Source organism: Lipotes vexillifer, unplaced genomic scaffold (genome assembly GCF_000442215.2).
Source record: "Lipotes vexillifer unplaced genomic scaffold, Lipotes_vexillifer_v1.1 scaffold641, whole genome shotgun sequence".
NCBI classification, from domain to species: Eukaryota; Metazoa; Chordata; class Mammalia; order Artiodactyla; family Lipotidae; genus Lipotes; species Lipotes vexillifer.
Window position 1 is genome coordinate 2099927 of NW_006780658.1, and position 18237 is coordinate 2118163.

The 18237-nt window shown below is 38.3% G+C and overlaps 2 protein-coding genes across 5 annotated transcripts in view; one reads left to right on the forward strand and one right to left on the reverse strand.

Annotated features, from left to right (window-relative positions):
- SMC4 (structural maintenance of chromosomes 4) overlaps nt 1–2564 on the forward strand; it is a 34619-nt gene extending 32055 nt beyond the window's left edge. Inside the window, exons 21-24 of one of the 3 annotated variants that reach the window (XM_007454133.1) lie at nt 252–434; nt 572–804; nt 1417–1600; nt 2067–2564. In XM_007454133.1, the coding sequence (XP_007454195.1) occupies nt 252–434; nt 572–804; nt 1417–1600; nt 2067–2219 (753 nt within the window). In that variant the 3' untranslated portion in view covers nt 2220–2564. The remainder of the gene's footprint in view (nt 1–251; nt 435–571; nt 805–1416; nt 1601–2066) is intronic. The other 2 variants (XM_007454134.1, XM_007454135.1) reach the window with 2 other exon arrangements.
- Nucleotides 2565–5287: 2723 nt separating this feature from the next.
- TRIM59 (tripartite motif containing 59) lies at nt 5288–15237 on the reverse strand. Of its 2 annotated transcripts, none has more exons than XM_007454137.1 (3): nt 15197–15237; nt 14163–14230; nt 5288–6870 (listed from the first exon to the last, which is right to left on the reverse strand). In XM_007454137.1, exon 3 carries the CDS (start codon nt 6865–6867, stop codon nt 5659–5661), a length of 1209 nt encoding a protein of 402 aa, XP_007454199.1. In that variant the 5' UTR covers nt 6868–6870; nt 14163–14230; nt 15197–15237; the 3' UTR covers nt 5288–5658. The 2 variants fall into 2 exon arrangements, with proteins under 2 accessions (XP_007454199.1, XP_007454198.1); XM_007454136.1 differs by lacking the exon at nt 15197–15237 and adding an exon at nt 14345–14400 and having other exon boundaries at nt 14160–14230.
- Between the last annotated feature and the right edge of the window lie 3000 nt (nt 15238–18237).

The window sequence follows — 18237 nt, forward strand, 5'->3', positions numbered from 1 at the left end:
CATAGTGGTCAGAATTAGTCAACATTTTCACCCCAGGGCTGATAACGGAGATTTAACAAATGGCTACATGAACACCTGGAACACTACAACTATTTTTCTTGAAGTCCTTTGAAACATAGTTGATACACAAATTAGTTACCACTCCTTAGTATGTGTCGTTTAATAGGCAGTTTGTCATATTAATTTGTGAGGTTTAACAATGAATTATAATACTATGCCTTTTCTAACACTGATCTAACTTAAACTTCTAGATCTCAAAAATATCATTGCATCCCATAGAAGATAATCCTGTTGAAGAGATTCCACTTCTAAGCCCAGAATATCTTGAAGCAATCAAGAACCCAGATTCCATAACAAATCAAATTGCACTCTTGGAAGCCCAGTGTCATGAAATGAAACCAAACCTTGGTGCCATTGCAGAGTATAAAAAGAAGGTACAAATAAACTGTGTAATAGTCAGGAAGTCTCTAGACCTTAGCCTAAATTGTGGCCTTTATTTTATATAATTAGCAGTGTTATTTCTCATCTCAAATGTATAACTGAATTGATGTTTTTCTCATTCTTTTCATAGGAAGAATTATATTTACAACGGGTAGCAGAATTGGACAAAATTACTTATGAAAGAGATAATTTTAGACAGGCATATGAAGATCTTCGGAAACAAAGACTTAATGAATTCATGGCAGGTTTTTATATAATAACAAATAAATTAAAGGAAAATTACCAAATGCTTACTTTGGGAGGTGATGCCGAGCTGGAGCTTGTAGACAGCTTGGATCCTTTCTCTGAAGGAATCATGTTCAGGTTTGTAATTATGCTGTATACTGAGTTTCGGATTCTTCTGTTATATCTCTCTACATATTCTCAAAACTCAGTATTTTTTTTAGGGGTAGGATGTGAAGGTTAGATGTACAACTTGTTTTATTTCATAAATACTAGTTTGCCTAGATATTAGTTTACAGCATAAATTCTAGGCAAGTAAATACTTGGCAAGTAATATACTAGGCAAGTAAATACTTGCCAAATACTTGGCAAGTAAAATACTAGGCAAGTAAAATCAAGTAAATACTTGATTTTACAGAATATTTGTCTAGTTCATCTTTTAATTTTTGAGCCATTTCAATCTAACATATGTATTTTAAAATTGCAAAGCAAAAAGTGCATTGGAAACAGAGGGAAAATACCAAGAATTACTTATTAGCTTGCTGTTTAAATCTTAATTTTTGTCAGGTGTTCCTATGTGTTCATCCTCCAATAACATGTTTATAGAAGAACCCCTCAGAAGTTTATATTTGTGAAAAGGAAATTAGAGATTCCCAAGGAAGGTGGTAGAAGCCAGTTATGGGAAACAAATCACGAAGTCTTAATTTAGCTTTACAAGTAATTTGACTAATGAGATTTTCTTATTTATTTCAGTGTCCGACCACCTAAGAAAAGTTGGAAGAAGATCTTCAACCTTTCAGGAGGAGAGAAAACACTTAGTTCATTGGCTTTAGTATTTGCTCTTCACCACTACAAACCCACTCCCCTGTACTTCATGGATGAGATTGATGCAGCCCTTGATTTCAAAAATGTTTCCATTGTTGCATTTTATATATATGTAAGTAATCATTTGGAGCTTTTCATTCTGAAAATTTTGTGTTCCCTAAACATTACAGATGAAATTCTTTGACTTATTTGAGTATTCCCTGTTTTCTAATCCCACATCCCATGGTATTAAAGGAGACCACATCCTTTATTTCAGCCAAATAGTTCCATTTTGGAAAAGTGAAATATAAATGGATAATGTAAATTAGTAGCAGAAACACAGCTAGAAATTTTTTTTCTATATCTTTTTTCTACTAGAATTCTAGGCAACCATCCTTCCAAATACCTGAATTATTCTCAAACCCAAATATTGTTTCATGAATTATCCATGTTGTCATTCTTCATGTTAATTAATTATCAATGTCATGTTGAATTTACTGTCAAATATTTCAGGGAAGTAAAGCTTAGATGTTTATTATATGATTTATGTATTTATAATATATGTAAATTTTTCTAATTTATTCTTTCTTTCTCTTTAGGAACAAACAAAAAATGCCCAGTTCATAATAATTTCTCTTCGAAATAATATGTTTGAGATTTCAGATAGACTTATTGGAATTTACAAGACATACAATATAACAAAAAGTGTTGCAGTAAACCCGAAAGAAATTGCATCTAAAGGACTTTGCTAAACTTGTTTATACTGAAGATTTCTCAGATTGAATCACCAGATTCAGCGTACTGTATTTACTGACTTTCTATTTGTAAAGGGTTATAAATTATATAAAATACATATTCTTAAACTGGATCATATAACTAGTTTCTATTTTATGCTGTTACTTAAGAGACATGTTACAAGTCTAATAAAATATTCTCTATACCTGCTTCTAGGAGATTGTAAGAAACTGGTAACTTTGTAAGCAGCAGACTGTGGAGAAAATAAGATGCCTGTGGGGGTCAGGTGACTTACCCTTAGCCCCAAACTGCTACCTGCAGAGTTAAAAGTGAACAGTACAGTTCTGAACTAGATCATGTTACCAAGACACAGCATACTCTCATGGACCTTTTACCTATGCTGGATGAAGCCTATCAACTGCTACTATAGTAAAATTTTTAAGGTATTTCACTTAGTAATTTAGATAGTCACTGTTACCCAAATACTAGGAACATTTTTTTTTAAACCGTCATTCTGAATTATAAGGATGAGAATTTGAATATTGTTTTCTAAAACTTGATATGCTTGACTGAAACAAACACTTGCAAAAAGGGTCAGCAAATATGTCTGAAATAACTTGGATATCTCAATAGTTGAAAAGGAAAAATACCCACTTCAGAAAAAGAATAAAGTATATAAGGACTAATTTCCTTAGTATAAATGGCAATTAAGATGGAGTGCTGTTTGCCCATCAAGTTGTCAAGGGTTTTTTGTTGTTGTGTTACACTGTATTAGCCCAAGAATATTATAATGCTACTGGAAGCCAGCAACCACTTGATTTTCAAAAGAAATTTTGGTATTGAATCAAAAGTCTGCCCTATTCAGTTTCTAGAATATTGATCCTGAGGAATTAAAATTAAAAATTACCATGTTGTTCAATGCAGTATTGTTTAGGTACTAAAACCCAACAAAGACAGTCTGTATCATAATATAACCGTTAAAAGTGTAAATACATTAGCATGGACTTAAATAAAGCAAGATCTATAACTCAAGTATGGTCATTTGTTTTAAATCAAGATTATACAAGGGAAAAGTAACTAGAAAAGAGTATCAACATAATCAAGGGCTTTTTGATTGGTGAGAACAGAGGTGAATGGAATTTAATATTTTTATATTTTAATAACCAATGGAGTAGTAAAGCTTAGTACTTTTATTTTATCCATTTAATTTTGGGCTGCATTGGGTCTTCACTGCTGCACCTGGGTTTTCTCTAGTTGCTGAGAGCGGGGGCTACTCTTTGTTGTGCGCAGGCTTCTCATTGCGGTGGCTTCTCTTGTTGCAGAGTACGGGCTCTAGGCACGTGGGCAGTAATTGTGGCGCAGGCTCAGTAGTTGTGGTGCACGGGCTTAGTTGCTCCACGGCATGTGGGATCTTCCCAGACCAGGGCTCGAATCCGTGTCCCCTGCGTTGGCAGGCGGATTCTTAAACCACTGCACCACCAGGGAAGCCCAGTACTAACTTTTAAAGAGTTAAAGTAGATAGATGATAATGCCTGTAGTCCATACGAAAATTCCAAAGCAACCACTCCCGAGTTTGACTCCCCTATTAAGCCACTCAATGCTTATATCAAAATGAGTTTATTAAAATATATACTTTTGTTATACATAAACTTAGAAATATTTCAGGATTACATACTTAAAATTTTACAGTCTCATCCTCCTGATAAAAATACAAAAAGAGCATATATAAGACTCAGTTATTTGTATATTTTATATTCATGCACACTACATAAAATTTATCCAACAGTAAAGTTCTACTAAAAACCGGCAAGTTACAAAAAATATTAAGGTCAAACTTAAAATGCTTCAGTTTTTAGCTGTGATTCATAGATTAAAAAATCTTGGCTTAAATCCTTTAAAAAGGTAGCACGACAGATGAACTCTGAAAAGAATACATGGAGTCTAATATACTTGGGCAATTTACTTTTGTGTCTGTTTCCTAATCTACAAAAGTGAGGATTAATACACACGAGAAATAGGAGATTACAATTTTGACACATAATACCTAACATTTCAGTGCTTACTAATATACGTATTCCAAAAAGTATGTGGCATTTTTGTGTTGTAACTATTACTTTAATCAAGTCGATGCAACTTCAGTCTAAAGTTAGTTGGTAAGATGAATATATACCTCCTCCACCTCCAGATGTTCTCTGCCCACACAACAGTTAGTCGTGCTATTCTGATTCTGATCATAAATTGACAATACAGCCAGCCATCTTAGTGTTCAGACTTGTTCTCAGTAGATAAGACACTAAGGAGTATTTTAGAACTAGTGCCCCGAGTACAGTCACAGCCATAGGATCTAATCTGACCTGGAAAATGTGTGAACTAAGTAAGGCTCCTAAATATGTGATCCAAGAGCTACAGCCAATTTGGAATTTCCGGAAAGTGAGTAAGCTTGTACTTACGGTTACAAGGACAAAAGGGCTAAGAGCCCTACCACAAGCACCATGGTTCAGCCCCTGTTAATAAAAAGGAAACTAAATCAAAGGGATTTTGACTTAATGACTAAGTAGGCTCCCTTTATAACACAATTCAAGAAAATAAGATCGAATTATTGGTACTTTGGCATTGGCATAAGGGAAAGTTCAACAGAAAATTTTAGACCTAACAGTTAACAAGATGCCATTCAAATATGATGAGGGTGGGATATATCAATAATATTCCATTCTAGTAACATGTTTAGAGTTTTTAGCCAAGAACTGATTTGACTAACATGACTAAGACTACACAAAAGTTAAATACAATCCTAAAATAAATTTACACAAACCATAGAATAATAAGTACTAGGGAATGTTACTGTTTGGTCCCTAATGGCACTTTAGCTTTCCCAAAGCAATAGTTTTATTAGGAGTGAATGCTGATATAAACATTTTAGAGCTCTTAAATCTACCTAAAATACATTACTGTGTGTGGATCAGGTACATTTGATCAAACACATCTTTAAGCAAAAACCTCTTCTCACCATCATTTGTCCATTCAAAAGTGTCAAGCTTATACCTTTCGGGATTTTGCCATCTTTTAATTAAAAGCTACGTATACACAAAGAACTGCAGAGCCAACCACTGCAGTATATAACGCTAAAAGATAATATTGGTACAAGAATATTTAAATATCACAGTGATATTAAGTCAACCTCTCAAACCAATAGAACTGGGATAATACTCAAAATCAAGTAATTACTAAATTTTGTTCTGGTTTTCAGAAAACGAGAGACATTCTGTCTCATTTCTAACTTTTGATGACACATTTTCTATTCAACAGAAGCATGAAAGGGATTATATTTGTTGCAACTCTAATAAACTTTAGCTTGCTATTTTATTTATCCATGCTACCCCTATTGCTCCATTTAGCAATGGCCATTAGTCTCTGCTGTACAGAGTAAGCCTACTTAAACAATTCAGATTTGAATTTTCAACAAATTATTTTCCACATGAATTCCTTCAGTAAATATAAAGTGTGATACAGTATATTCTTTAAATCATGCACATTCTTATATAAACTTTGGTAAACAGATAGAGAGGCTTCAGAAAAACATATTGAAGTGATTTCATTTAAAAAGGTCATTATGTGTTGGTTAAAAAAGAGGATCAGCGTCAGCATCACTGAAATTAGTGTAACTATAACAATGTTTAGAATCTTAAAAAATTCAACTTCTTTTTCCTCCTTATCAGGCCAGGAACATGGCATCCTTTTTGAAGAAATTTTCATTTCAGGAATGAGAAGTTTCTTAATCTGTCCAATTTCTGTTCTGCTCCATTCTTCTTTCAGTACTTGGCTTACTTGAGGATAAATTTCAACAGGTTGGACCTCAGGGAGTGGTCTTTGTTTCAAGACCTGCACACGTTGGCGGACATCATCAACTTTTTCAAGAAATTTAAGTGGAGGCTCTTCTTGTAAAGATGTTGTCAGTGTCACTAATTCAAGCTGCTGCTCTCTTATTTCTTTCATTCTTTCAATTTGTGGAGTATATTCTAGATTAATCAGATTGCCAACATCACAAAGAGCAGTTAGGAAAATTTTTTTTTTCTGTTCTAATGTATCACTAAGCTCCTTAAAATACTGGAGAACAACTTCCTTATCACCTTGGACCATTTTCTCTGAAAGAGATTTTTGTTCTTCCAGCTTTTCAATAAGACGAGTAAGATCTGTCCAGTGTGTGTCAGTTAACTGTTCAAGCAGTTTTTCAGGCGTGTCCTTTTCTTTCATATAGGCACTTTGAAGGTCATCTATAGGATGACCATGATGATGACCTATGGTAAGGCAATGACCACAAACTAATTTTTTATCCAGGAGACAGTAAACATTTAACGGCTGCCTGTAATGTTCAGGGCAGGTGACAATATCTGGATGGTCTTCTTGCTGGTACTTTTCAATAATAGCCCTTAATGCAAAATTAACAGGTAAAGACTCAATACCAGTTGGAGCAATTTCAATAATACTTCTGCAGTTAGGGCACTTGAGTGGAATGCGTAAAGGTCTCCATATATAAAAGTTACCAGATGCCTGTAGAACATTTTCCAAGCAATTTCTACAAAATGTATGAGAGCATGGTAGTACACGAGGATCTTCAAAAATACTGTAACAAATAGGACATGTTAACTCATCCTCAAAATTGTGCATTTCCTGTCAAGAGAAAAAAGTATTTTAATTCTACGTATAACAAGGACACATGCACATATTATGTAAAGCTTTAGGTGTTAACCTCCAAATTGTTAATATACTGTACTTGTGATTTAAAAGAGTAAGATTTTTAAAATTAGCTTTCTATATAATGCAATTCCTAACACTGAGTAACTGATCACCTTTAAGAGCTTATTTACTTTGGGGTGTTCTGTTGAAGTCTATTTAATAACTAGTCTGTGCAACTTTTTACATTCTAAGATGCTAAAATCAAAACTATACACAAATCATGAATAGGTAAGACTAAATATTTCTATGAAATAAAAAGTTAATTCTTAACAAAATTACATTCTTCAATTCACACTCCCAGTTGGCTCAACCATAGTTTCTAAAGTAAGTTATTAAATTTCTAACTGTTCTATAAATTTCAAGCTTCTTGAATTTTGGAGTATTAGCGTGTATGCTTAAAGCCCTGGATCAGCACAGTGTAATAGTATCAAGTAATGTTAATTTTAAGATTTGGAAGGAGTAATATTTCTGAATTAGTCCTTGCGATAAAAAAGTTTGAAAGATGAAGTGTTGATTGTGGTAATTATGAATTACGGTAGACCACTAGAGCATTAGTGGTAAAGAACATCATTAGTCATCTTTCCTTCGTGAAAGAAATCCAGCAACAGTTCAGAGACCCTCTCTGACACAAGCAACTTGACGTCTTGGCAAGCTATTACTGATATTTCCAACAAGCCTTCCACGTGCCACTCATGCAAAATCTAAAGCTTACCAAATCCTCCTCTATAAAAACTGTTAGAAGTATTTACGAATAACTAATTGTACTTTTAAGAAAGAAAAACCTCTTCAGACTTTTTTTTACAGCTCTTATGCGCCTCATCTTCACCAATTGCAAAACCCAACTCATTCATCCTTCAAGTCTCAACTTGAGTCCCACCTCCTCCCCCAGATTAGGTCCCCTAATCTCACTGAACACTGCATTTCTACTTTATAGGGAGCACTTAGATGGAGTTTATTTAAAAGAATTTTGTCGGAATTCCTGCAGGTCCAGTGGTTAGGACTCAGCACTTTCACTACCAGGGCCTGGGTTTGATGCCTGGTCAGGGAACTAATATCCCACAAGCTGCGTGGCGCAGTCAAAAAAAGAATTTTGTAACATTTTTCAAAACATTAGAATATAAGCCTGCAATAAGGGCAGGAATTGTGTCTAAGCACAGAAGTTGACACACAGTAGGCATTCACTCAAGACTGGTTGAATAAACACTGCCCCTTAAGAGACCAATGTTAATAAAATGCCAGACCTTAGTTTTGGGTTTTTTTTTTTTCTTTAAATAGTAAAATCTCTGCTTAGGAAAAGCTTTTGTCAAGAGTCCATCAGAAAATAGAAAATACTCCATTCAGACTGACAATATTAAGAACCGTAATGAGCCAAGATGTGAGAGACTAATAAGCCTGAACTGTGAGGCATTCCAGGAAACAAAAATAACTGGACAACAGAAGATGACATTCACTGCAGATAAATTTAAGTGCCTACATGTTGGGAAGCCTTTATGACTACCCTTTACCTACAGAGAGCTCTGAAATAGAAAAACCACCCAAGAAAAACGTTTCTCAGTTTATTTCAGTGATGTCAGAATTCATAATGAAGGAATAAACAGAATAGCACTTTGCAAAGGAATAAAATTTGAGCATTGGACATATATTCAATTTAGATTTAATATTAGAGTTATTTAATGTAAGTACCAAAAATCAACCCTAAAACAGAACACAACCTTTCCCTCCAAAGTCCTATATTTGTCAAAAAGTTAGAAATCATTTTCCCTGCAAACTCATTTAAGGACCCAAAAGCTCAACTTTCTTTAGAATGAAGATATTCAATAACAATATTGTAAAGAAAATATCATCTCTTAAACTTACATAAAGTGGAAGCAAATATCCTGGTCTCAAAAGTTACTTCCATAGCACATAAAATTTTTAACAATTTAATCAGAAACGTGTAGATAGCTTGAAGATACAGAAATCAAATCTAAGACTACCCTCTTCTAGCTGATATATGAAAAACTGATTTTAGGCAACAAATCTGTAAGTCAGAACTGGCTAATAGAAGTAAGCCTGGGGCTTCCCTGGTGGCGCAGTGGTTGAGAGTCCGCCTGCCGATGCAGGGGACGCAGGTTCGTGCCCGGGGCCGGGAGGATCCCACATGGCGCGGAGCGGCTGGGCCGCTGAGCCTGCGCGTCCAGAGCCTGTGCTCCGCGACGGGAGAGGCCACGACAGGGATAGGCCCGCGGACCACAAAAAAAAAAAAAAAAAAAAAAAAAAAAAAAAAGAAGTAAGCCTGGTTGAAAATAACTATGTAAGGCCAGGAACTTTCTAACTCTGGTTGCTGCCTGAGAAACAGAAGATAAAGGTGGCTATCATGCTTAGGGGCTAGTTCTTACAGAAACTAGTATGAAATTTTATGCATCAGAAATTTTCCATAACCAGCCTAGACTCCTGAGGGGGAATAAAGGAGCAAAAAATTTTTCCTATGAATATTTTCTGGTATGAACATCTTGGATTTAGCTATGCTGTGTGTAGGTAACAACACTGGAAACTAGAAGACAATGAAGCAATTCTTCAATATTCTCGGGAAAACATGGCTTCCAACCTAAAATTCTATACCCAAAGTAAATAAATTTTGAAGGTACTCTAAAGATAGTTTAACACAAGAGGTCTCAAAACTGAACCACCCATCACCCACCCTTTCTAAAGAAGCTGCTGCAGGAAGAAAAGAAAAACAATAATTCTCACCAGGATAACTATGAAATGAAGTCCTGGATAACTGTGCCGCAAGCCTAGAGAAATAGTAGTCTGGAGGAAGAAGACAGAAATCCAGAAGGAATGCTTTAAAGTAAATAAATGGAACTGACAATATTTCACGTGTCTGAACATATTGAGAGGTAATGAGAAAACTAAATTTAGGGAAAAGTGATGGAATCATGAAAAGAGGAAATACTACAGCACATTATATAGCTCAACTGTCCTATTAGTTATAATATTTTAAATATTAAATATTGATTTTACCAAAAAGCATGACTGTTAAGGACTGAGTGTGTCTCCCCAAACTCATAAGTTGAAATCGTAACCCTTAATGTGATGGTATTAATGAGGTAGAGCCTTTGGGAGGTAATTAGGTCATCAGAGTAGAGCCCTCATGAATGAGATTAGGCCCTTATAGGAAGAAGAGATACCAGGGCTTGCTGCCTCTCTTTCTCTGCTCTCGGCCATGTGAAGACACAGCAGGAAGATGGCCACCTGCAAAGCAGGAAGAGAGCTTTCGCCAGAACCCAACTTTGCCAGCATCCTGATCCTGGACTTCCCAGCCTCCAAAACTGCAAAAAAATAAATGTTGTTTAAGCCACCTAGTCTATGGTATTTTTGTTATAACAGCCCAAACTAAGAAACTGACAAAATTACGTTGGGAGGAGGGAATAAGGGAAGGAAACGAAGTTTAAGAACTTATCTTAATCTTCTAAGAAGTCAATACATGCCTAAAAGTGAAAAATCAAGAAATCACATTAAAAGCAAATTATTTATGAATAGAGAAGCAATACCAAAAGAAATATTTAAAAGAAATGAAGTGACTGCTTCTGGAGAGCAGGAATCAAGAGTGGGGAGAGAAGCCTAAGTTCTGTTTTACTTTCAACTATTAACATACAATTTAAAATATTAAAATTTTAAATAAATAAAGACAATCCCACATGCATCCAGGAAGAAAAGATACCCAAAAAAGGAAAACAATACATAATAGTCTCAGAATTCTCTGGGAGACTATAATTTCCAAAGATGGCCACAACAATTAACTCCCACATGTTGTTCTGTGATGTGACTTTGCTGGTATTCTCCTATCTAGAGATGAAATCTATTCTCCCCTCAAAAAGATCTGGGCTTGGGGCTTCCCTGGTGGTCCAGTGGTTAAGAATCTGCCTTCCAATGCACAGGAGGCGGATTTGATCCCTGGTCAGGGAACTAAGATCCCACATGCTGCGGGGCAAGTAAGCCCGTGTGCTGTGGAGCCTGCACCACAACTAGAGAGAAGCCCGCACGCCGCGACGAAGATCCCGCGTGCCACAACTAAGACCCCATGCAGCCAAATAAATAAATAAATAGTTAAAAAAAAAAAAGATCTGGACAGGACATGTGACTGCTCTGACCAATCTGATACTGTACAAGTGACACTATGACAGTTCTGGGTATAGCCCTTAGCTAGCCTAGCAGATTGCTGCCTCTTCACTATGTGAAAAGTCTAGGCTACTCTGCTGATGAGAGAGGCCAAAAGGAGAAGCAATGAGGTGCCAGACATGTGAGTGAAAAAGCCATCTTGGACATGCAGCCATCCAAACCATCAGACGTTTGTTACACAGCAGTAGATAACCAGAACATCTCCAGAGCAACTAGGAATGCTAAAAGACATGTAGCAATCAATATCCACAAGGATCTGGAAGGAAAAGGATATGACCTAAGAATTCTATACCCAGCCAAGGTGTAATTTATCCATATGAAATAATAAAAATACTCTTTAGCAAAATCTACAGGGTTTAAAAAAAGTTCTACAGGGCAGAGCTGAAGCCATATACTTTCATTAACAAACAGAAGTAGTATAAAAAGGATTTATCTAAAAAAAAAAGAGAAAAGAAAATGAACCTAGGAAAAGCAGAAGAAAATTCTAATGCATGATGAAAACTATGAATTAGAATATAGAAAGTTGTTAGAGTTGATAAACCCAAGAACTGGCTTTTTAAATAAACAAGCCAGGGGCTACAGGGGGCTTTGGAGAGTTATTATTTAATGAGTGCACAGTTTCACTTTGGAAACATGAAAAACTTCGGAAGATAGATGGTGATGGTTGCACAACAATGTGGAATGTACACACTTAAAAATGGTTAGGGGCTTCCCTGGTGGCGCAGTGGTTGGGAGTCCGCCTGCCGATGCAGGGGAAGCGGGTTCGTGCCCCGGTCCAGGAGGGTCCCGCATGCCGCGGAGCAGCTGGGCTCGTGGGCCGTGGCCGCTGGGCCTGCGCTCCGCAACGGGAGAGGCCGCAACGGTGAGAGGCCCGCGTACGGAAAAAAAAAAAAAAAAAAAATGGTTAAAATGGTAAATTTTATGTATGTTTCAAAACAATAAAAAAACTTTAAAATGTTTAAGCGTCTTGCCTATTAACCAGCCTTTCCCGTCAAATTAATTTTAGAATTGATTTATATTAATCTATAATTTTTAAAAACAAAATAATTAAAATAACCCATGTAAAATGTTATTTTCCTCCAGTGGGTACTAAAAGCCCAAGTACAAACTGATAACTTAGTTCAAGATTTCCTGCTTCCCTTTTAAAAGTCACCAAGAGGGCTTCCCTGGTGGCGCAGTGGTTGCGAGTCCGCCTGCCGATGTAGGGGATACGGGTTTGTGCCCCGGTCCGGGAAGATCCCACGTGCTGCGGAGCAGCTGGGCCCGTGAGCCATGGCCGCTGAGCCTGCGCGTCCGGAGCCTGTGCTCCGCAACGGGAGAGGCCACAACAGTGAGAGGCCCACGTACCGGAAAAAAAAAAAAAAAAAAGTCACCAAGAAATATGAACGTAAAAAAGAAATCTTTTCGGAAATAAACCTGAAGCTAAATCATCTACGTATAAATTATTTCACAAATTTCTTGTGCTTAAGTGTCAAAAACAAACACATTACTGAATTTCTAAACTTTTTATGCAGTCTTTCTCCAGAGGGCCAATTTCCTATGGAGACTCCATAATGTCTAACCAGCATATTATGGATGGTCAGCACTGACAGCAGATGATGGAGAACTGGGCAGTACCAAAAATATCATTATCCATTCTCCTTTGTAAACTATTTTTTAAGTTTTAATTCCCTAACGCATTATTGCCTTTCATCTCTAAACATGAATGGTTATAAAACATTCATTACATTTTACATCCTCTGAAGAGAAATTTGCCACATTATAGTTAGATGACTTGCTCTAGGACTTAGAGTGAGTCAGCTATAAGTCTGGGAAAATTCAAGAGGTGCCACTTCCCAGGCTGGGTCTCACATCTTTGTGGCCCTACCTGATAGAAAGCACATTTTATGCAATTCAAGACTTACTTTAGAAATACTACATTTGTGCCATCTATAAATATGGGGCAAGATTTTTAGAATACTTTTGTACACATAAATGTACAAAAATAATGAAGGATCACCTAACTCTTTCAAAAAAATATCCTATGGTTAGATCTGATTTTAACTCTGCCCGTTTGCACTGTTTTCCTGCATTTTAACATCAACCTGTTTCCCCAGACTAAAAAAGAAACTATTAATGCAATTTAACCAGGAACTGATACGAGCAGTTAAAATTTTCTTTGCTTTTTTAAAAATATTTTTGAAAGTGAAAAATACATATATATTTGGTGGGAAAAATTCAGCAATATGTTTACTGAAAAGAAATGTTAAAACTAACATCACTGGACTTCCCTGGTGGCGCAGAGGTTGAGAATCCGCCTGCCAATGCAGGGAACACGGGTTCGAGCCCTGGTCCAGGAAGATTCCACATGCCGTGGAGCAACTAAGCCCGTGAGCCACAACTACTGAGCCTGCGCTCTAGAGCCTGCGAGCCACAACTACTGAGCCTGCGTGGCATAACTACTGAAGCCCGCCCGCCTAGAGCCCGTGCTCAGCAACCAGAGGAGCCACCGCAGTGAGAAGCCCACACACTGCAACGAAGAGTAGCCCCCGCTCGACGCATCTAGAGAAAGGCCCGCACGCAGCAATGAAGACCCAGTGCAGCCAAAAATAAATAAATAAATTAAAAAAAAAAAAAAACTAGTATCACCCAAAACCAAACTTTCATCTTGCCAGAATAAACTATGGTACCTTACTTTAAAGGATAGCTACTTGGTCATTAAAATGGGATGCAGATCAATATGAAAATACATGGTAAAAAGGTATCCAGATAACCTAATAAATTCAACTTGCAGATCTGTATGTGTTAAATGTGTGTGTCTGTATTAAGATGCACACACCCTCGTAAGATTTCTAGAAGAGTAAACAAGAGTTAACAGTGACTAACTTTAAGATATAGGTCAGATAAGGGAGTTGTTTATGTTTCACTTTATGATCCTTCTATATGGTTTGAATTTTATACACCACCAACATACACACCTTTTTTCAAAAGATTTAAAACTTTCCCCTTACATTTTAAATCACACACTCAGTAAAAATTTACTGAAAATTTCTTTGGTATTTACTTAATCTCCCAGAACTTACCACTTTGTTGACCTTCTGGTTTGCAGACTGAATATATATCTTCAACTTTTTCAGATTCTTTTATTTTTATTCTAAAATAAAAATAATTTTATCTTAATGTTCTAGACTTATATTCTCAAAACGTATGTTAAGTACGATATCATAGGGAATGATATCGTGGTAATTTCACTGTCTTTGACGTTTACCTTCCCTAAGCGTCACTGTGTTTTTTTTAAAAGTAGCGACAAATATCAGCAGCTGTGGTGCAGCAGGATAGGTATCACCTGTACCTTGAAAATCCCAAGTCTGTGACCAAATAAATTGTCACAAAGGACGTCTTTTTACAGCGTCAAGTATCTTATGAGCTCTTGAAAATATTAGCCAACAATCGTGATGACGGAGCAAACATTCACGGTCATTTTAGACTGCTGAAAGTTAACTGGAAGACAAGAAGCACCCATGAGAGTGAAATATTTTGCCAGCTTAAAATTATAAATCTTGATTTAGGTTATACCCATTCATACGTCTGTTCATCTCTCAATTCTGCCATTTAAATGTTGACAGACCCTGGGTCAGTTTTACCTAGTGCCCCTCAGAACTGACGTTTCACATCTGTAAAATGGGCATAACTACACCTACGCGGTTAAGTCCAATGAGAACGCCTCCCAGAGAAGGGGCTCGAAACAGCAGTGCCCTTGCCCTTCCCCTTCCCGAAGGTTTACGACAAATCCTCCCGGGCCTCTCTCCCAACGCGCCTCGGCGCCCTCCTTTCCGAGCCGCCGCGAGGCCGCCCAGCTCGGCGGAGTCCAGCTTCTCTCCGCCTCCCCACCACAGAGGGCCTTCTCCCTCACGGAAATGCAGTTCCTTATTGGCGGGAGGAAAACGAGGTCCCCCAAACTCTCCACCTGGGACAAGAGGGACCCAAGACGCGGGACCCAAGCCAGCCCTCTCCATCACCAAGCCCCAAACACATGCAGTACACCAGCCTGCGCTACAGGGAAAGAAGAGAGACCAAGAGCCGCCTTCTCGGACCGAAGAGAAGCTCCTTACAAACTCACCGTGGGGACGGGAAAACCAGGCAACTCCACCAGCAGAAACAGAGCTCCACAGCCTGCGGGCTGACGCAGTGAGCTGCTCGAATTCCCGCCCTCCCTCCTCTGCCCTGAAGGCCTTCAGGTTCCCAGATGAGGTGGGGCTTGAGAGCCTCAAGACGCAGGCGCAGTCTCCCGGCAACCTGCAACTGCGTAGCATCAGCCAATAGGAAGAGCGCGGGGCCGCTGTTCGAAAGTAAACCGCCGACCCCTGGGGCCGAGGCGGGGGCGTGATCGCTAGGACTTGGCACTAGGCCCGCGGCGAGTTTTCTGTGCCTGCGCACTAGGCGCGGGCTGCCGCTCCGGAGCTCCAGAGGCGCGCCGCAGGGGGCGCTTCAGTGTGCGGGGGTGCTTCTTGGTGCCGTGACCCTGGCCTGGAGTCCCTCTTGGGGCCGCGGGATGGCGTCCCGGGAAAGGCGGGGCCTGGCGGAGGCCGACGATATTTACAAAAAGGATTCGTAGGGCTATTTTTTTTTTAACCTTGAGCCAAGCCGGCACGTCCTGATTCTAGACTTTAAAGCGCAGTATCTTGCATTGTGACTTAATAGGTTCCCTGAGGCTTCCTGAGCGCACACGCACCCCAGTGGGCAAGCACCGTCCTCCCCTAAGCCCGGGTTTCCTTTTGTTTACGGTATCTGGAGACATAAACCCAGCAGAGTAATTGGTTCAGCATAGGAGGAGAGGGCTTCTGATTATGGAGAATCCTCTTGTACTTAAGGAGAACTATCTCTGCGGGCTATTGGGACCTTAGGACTCATTTAGGACTAGCTCCCTCTGTCTCTCCCTGTTCTTCCTCCCACCTCTGCCCCCTCTTTCCACGTTATGAAATTATTGCCTGGCAATGACTGTTGCAAAGAAGTCCTGACTTCCAGTTCAATTTTTCCTCCAAGTCCCTATTTCACCTTCTTAACCCTTAGAATTAGAAAGCAAACAGTTCAGTAGTCCCTTCGCAGTTTCTTTTTTTCAGAAACTTTATCCAGCTGTATGGCAAGACACTTTCTTCACAGCTTCCCTCTCTAAAATGTAGTTAGAAGTCATTTACAGCTGTGCTAAATAAAGCTATGAGCCTCTGTATACTGTGTATTGCCGGTACTTTCAGGTCTTAGTTTCTTATACAGTAAATTACAGAAAAATATTAAACAGAATAAAAGTAATATCAGTGAGTCCTGAGTCCATCTCAGATGTCTTCACCAATTCAGCTGCTGAAGAGTTTGCTTATGATGTGTGGAATCCAGTGATATCCAAGATATCCACTGTTACACGGTGGCATATATCCATTTAGATTTTATTATGCACATAGGTTTTCTATTTAAACATTGTAGTCATCCTGATAAACAGTTTTTTAACTTGCTGTCAAAACAATATGTTGTGACTCTTTCCATAGCAATAAGTGCAGTATACTTCTATAAAAATGTTCTTTTTAAAAAAAAGTATAAGGCGGATGCTAACAATGGACTTTGAATGATTATGATGTGTCCATGTAGATGCATCACTTGTAACAAAGGTATCACTCTAGTGGAGGATGATGATAACGTGGGAGACTATGCATGGGGAGTAAGGCAGGAAATATATGGGAAATCTCTGTACCTTCCCCTCAATTTTGCTGTGAACCTAAAATTTCTCTAAAAATAAGATAAAGTCTTAATATTTTTTTAATTTTAAGTGTAATTGCCTCTAGAATGCATGAATATTGCTGAATAATGCTTTGAGCTATAATTTTTCCCACCTGTGTTTTCCCCTCTGCACTTCCTCACCTAAAGAGTTAGGTATGTAGCAAGAAAGCAGAAGTACCATTCACTAGACTTAACTGGCATTTGTTTTCCAAAAAGCCTCAATCCCCTCAATCCATTGAGATAAATAACATTGAAGGGAAGAGGCTGAATGTTTGGGAGAAGTAAAAAGAGAGAAGCCCCCAAATAGAGATTTATAGGACCTAGTGGAGGGAAGCTATGACACCTAAAAGGAAGGGTTACATCTGTTCCTGCAGGGAGACTGGCTTAGAGGCCCATGGATTCCCAACTCTACCAAAGATTTCTATAACCCAGCATGACCAGGAAGTGGCAGAGAGCTACAGGAGCCTACAAAAACAATGGCGGCCTCAGCAATAACAGTCAACTGTTGGCATACGTGGGTTTGTGGACTGTGATTCATGCACTCTCCAGGAGATAATGTTGGCCTGGAAAGACTAGACAAGAGTAACACTCAGATGTAGAAGCTTAAAAATAAGCTTAAAAATCTGAGGTGCTAAGGTGCTCAGCCACCCAAAAAAAAAAAAGTGTGGAGGGAGAAAGCTCAGCTGCTTTGGGTCTCTGCCTATATACTTGCACCAATCTCCTTTTGACAGAATACAGGAAAAGGATAAAAGATGAGAAATTTTTTGTAGTTATTAACAGGTAATATGAAGAGGAGGCAATAAAACATGAATTTTATGACAAACTTTGGTGCTTAGGTCAGACTCTCTACTTCTGTCTCAAGAGCCAAAACAGGAGCCCTCAGTCACAGAGAGGTGCCCCGTAGGCAAGCTAAAACACTATCTGATTTGGGGTTTTAATAGCTACTGAGTTTAAATACCTCTCTGTTGTCTCCCATCACATTGGCCTTACAGAGTTATAGTAAAGAGAACATGCGATTTTCCAAATTATAAGGCACCCGTGGTTCATCTCTAGTACTTCAAAGCAAGCACAGCCACAACTGGTGCCATGATTACAGTGGCAGTGAGTCAGGGACAATGAGCTAGGAGGATTTACCTAACAGCTCTGAGAAGGTCATTTTATCTGGGAAAAAAAAGCACTCAGCATGATGCAGTAGAGTTCACAGACTCAGGGATTTGGAATTGAAAGAGATCTTAGAAGCAATCTAGAAAAACCTCATCTTCAGAAGAGAAAAGCCTGCTGACCACGTTGACATTGCCTTAAATAAACTGAGTTTGAGCCCAAATTTGATATTAGTACCTAAAAATATATAAACTACACAGTTTTTCTGTTTCTATTTTTTTTGCGGTACACGGG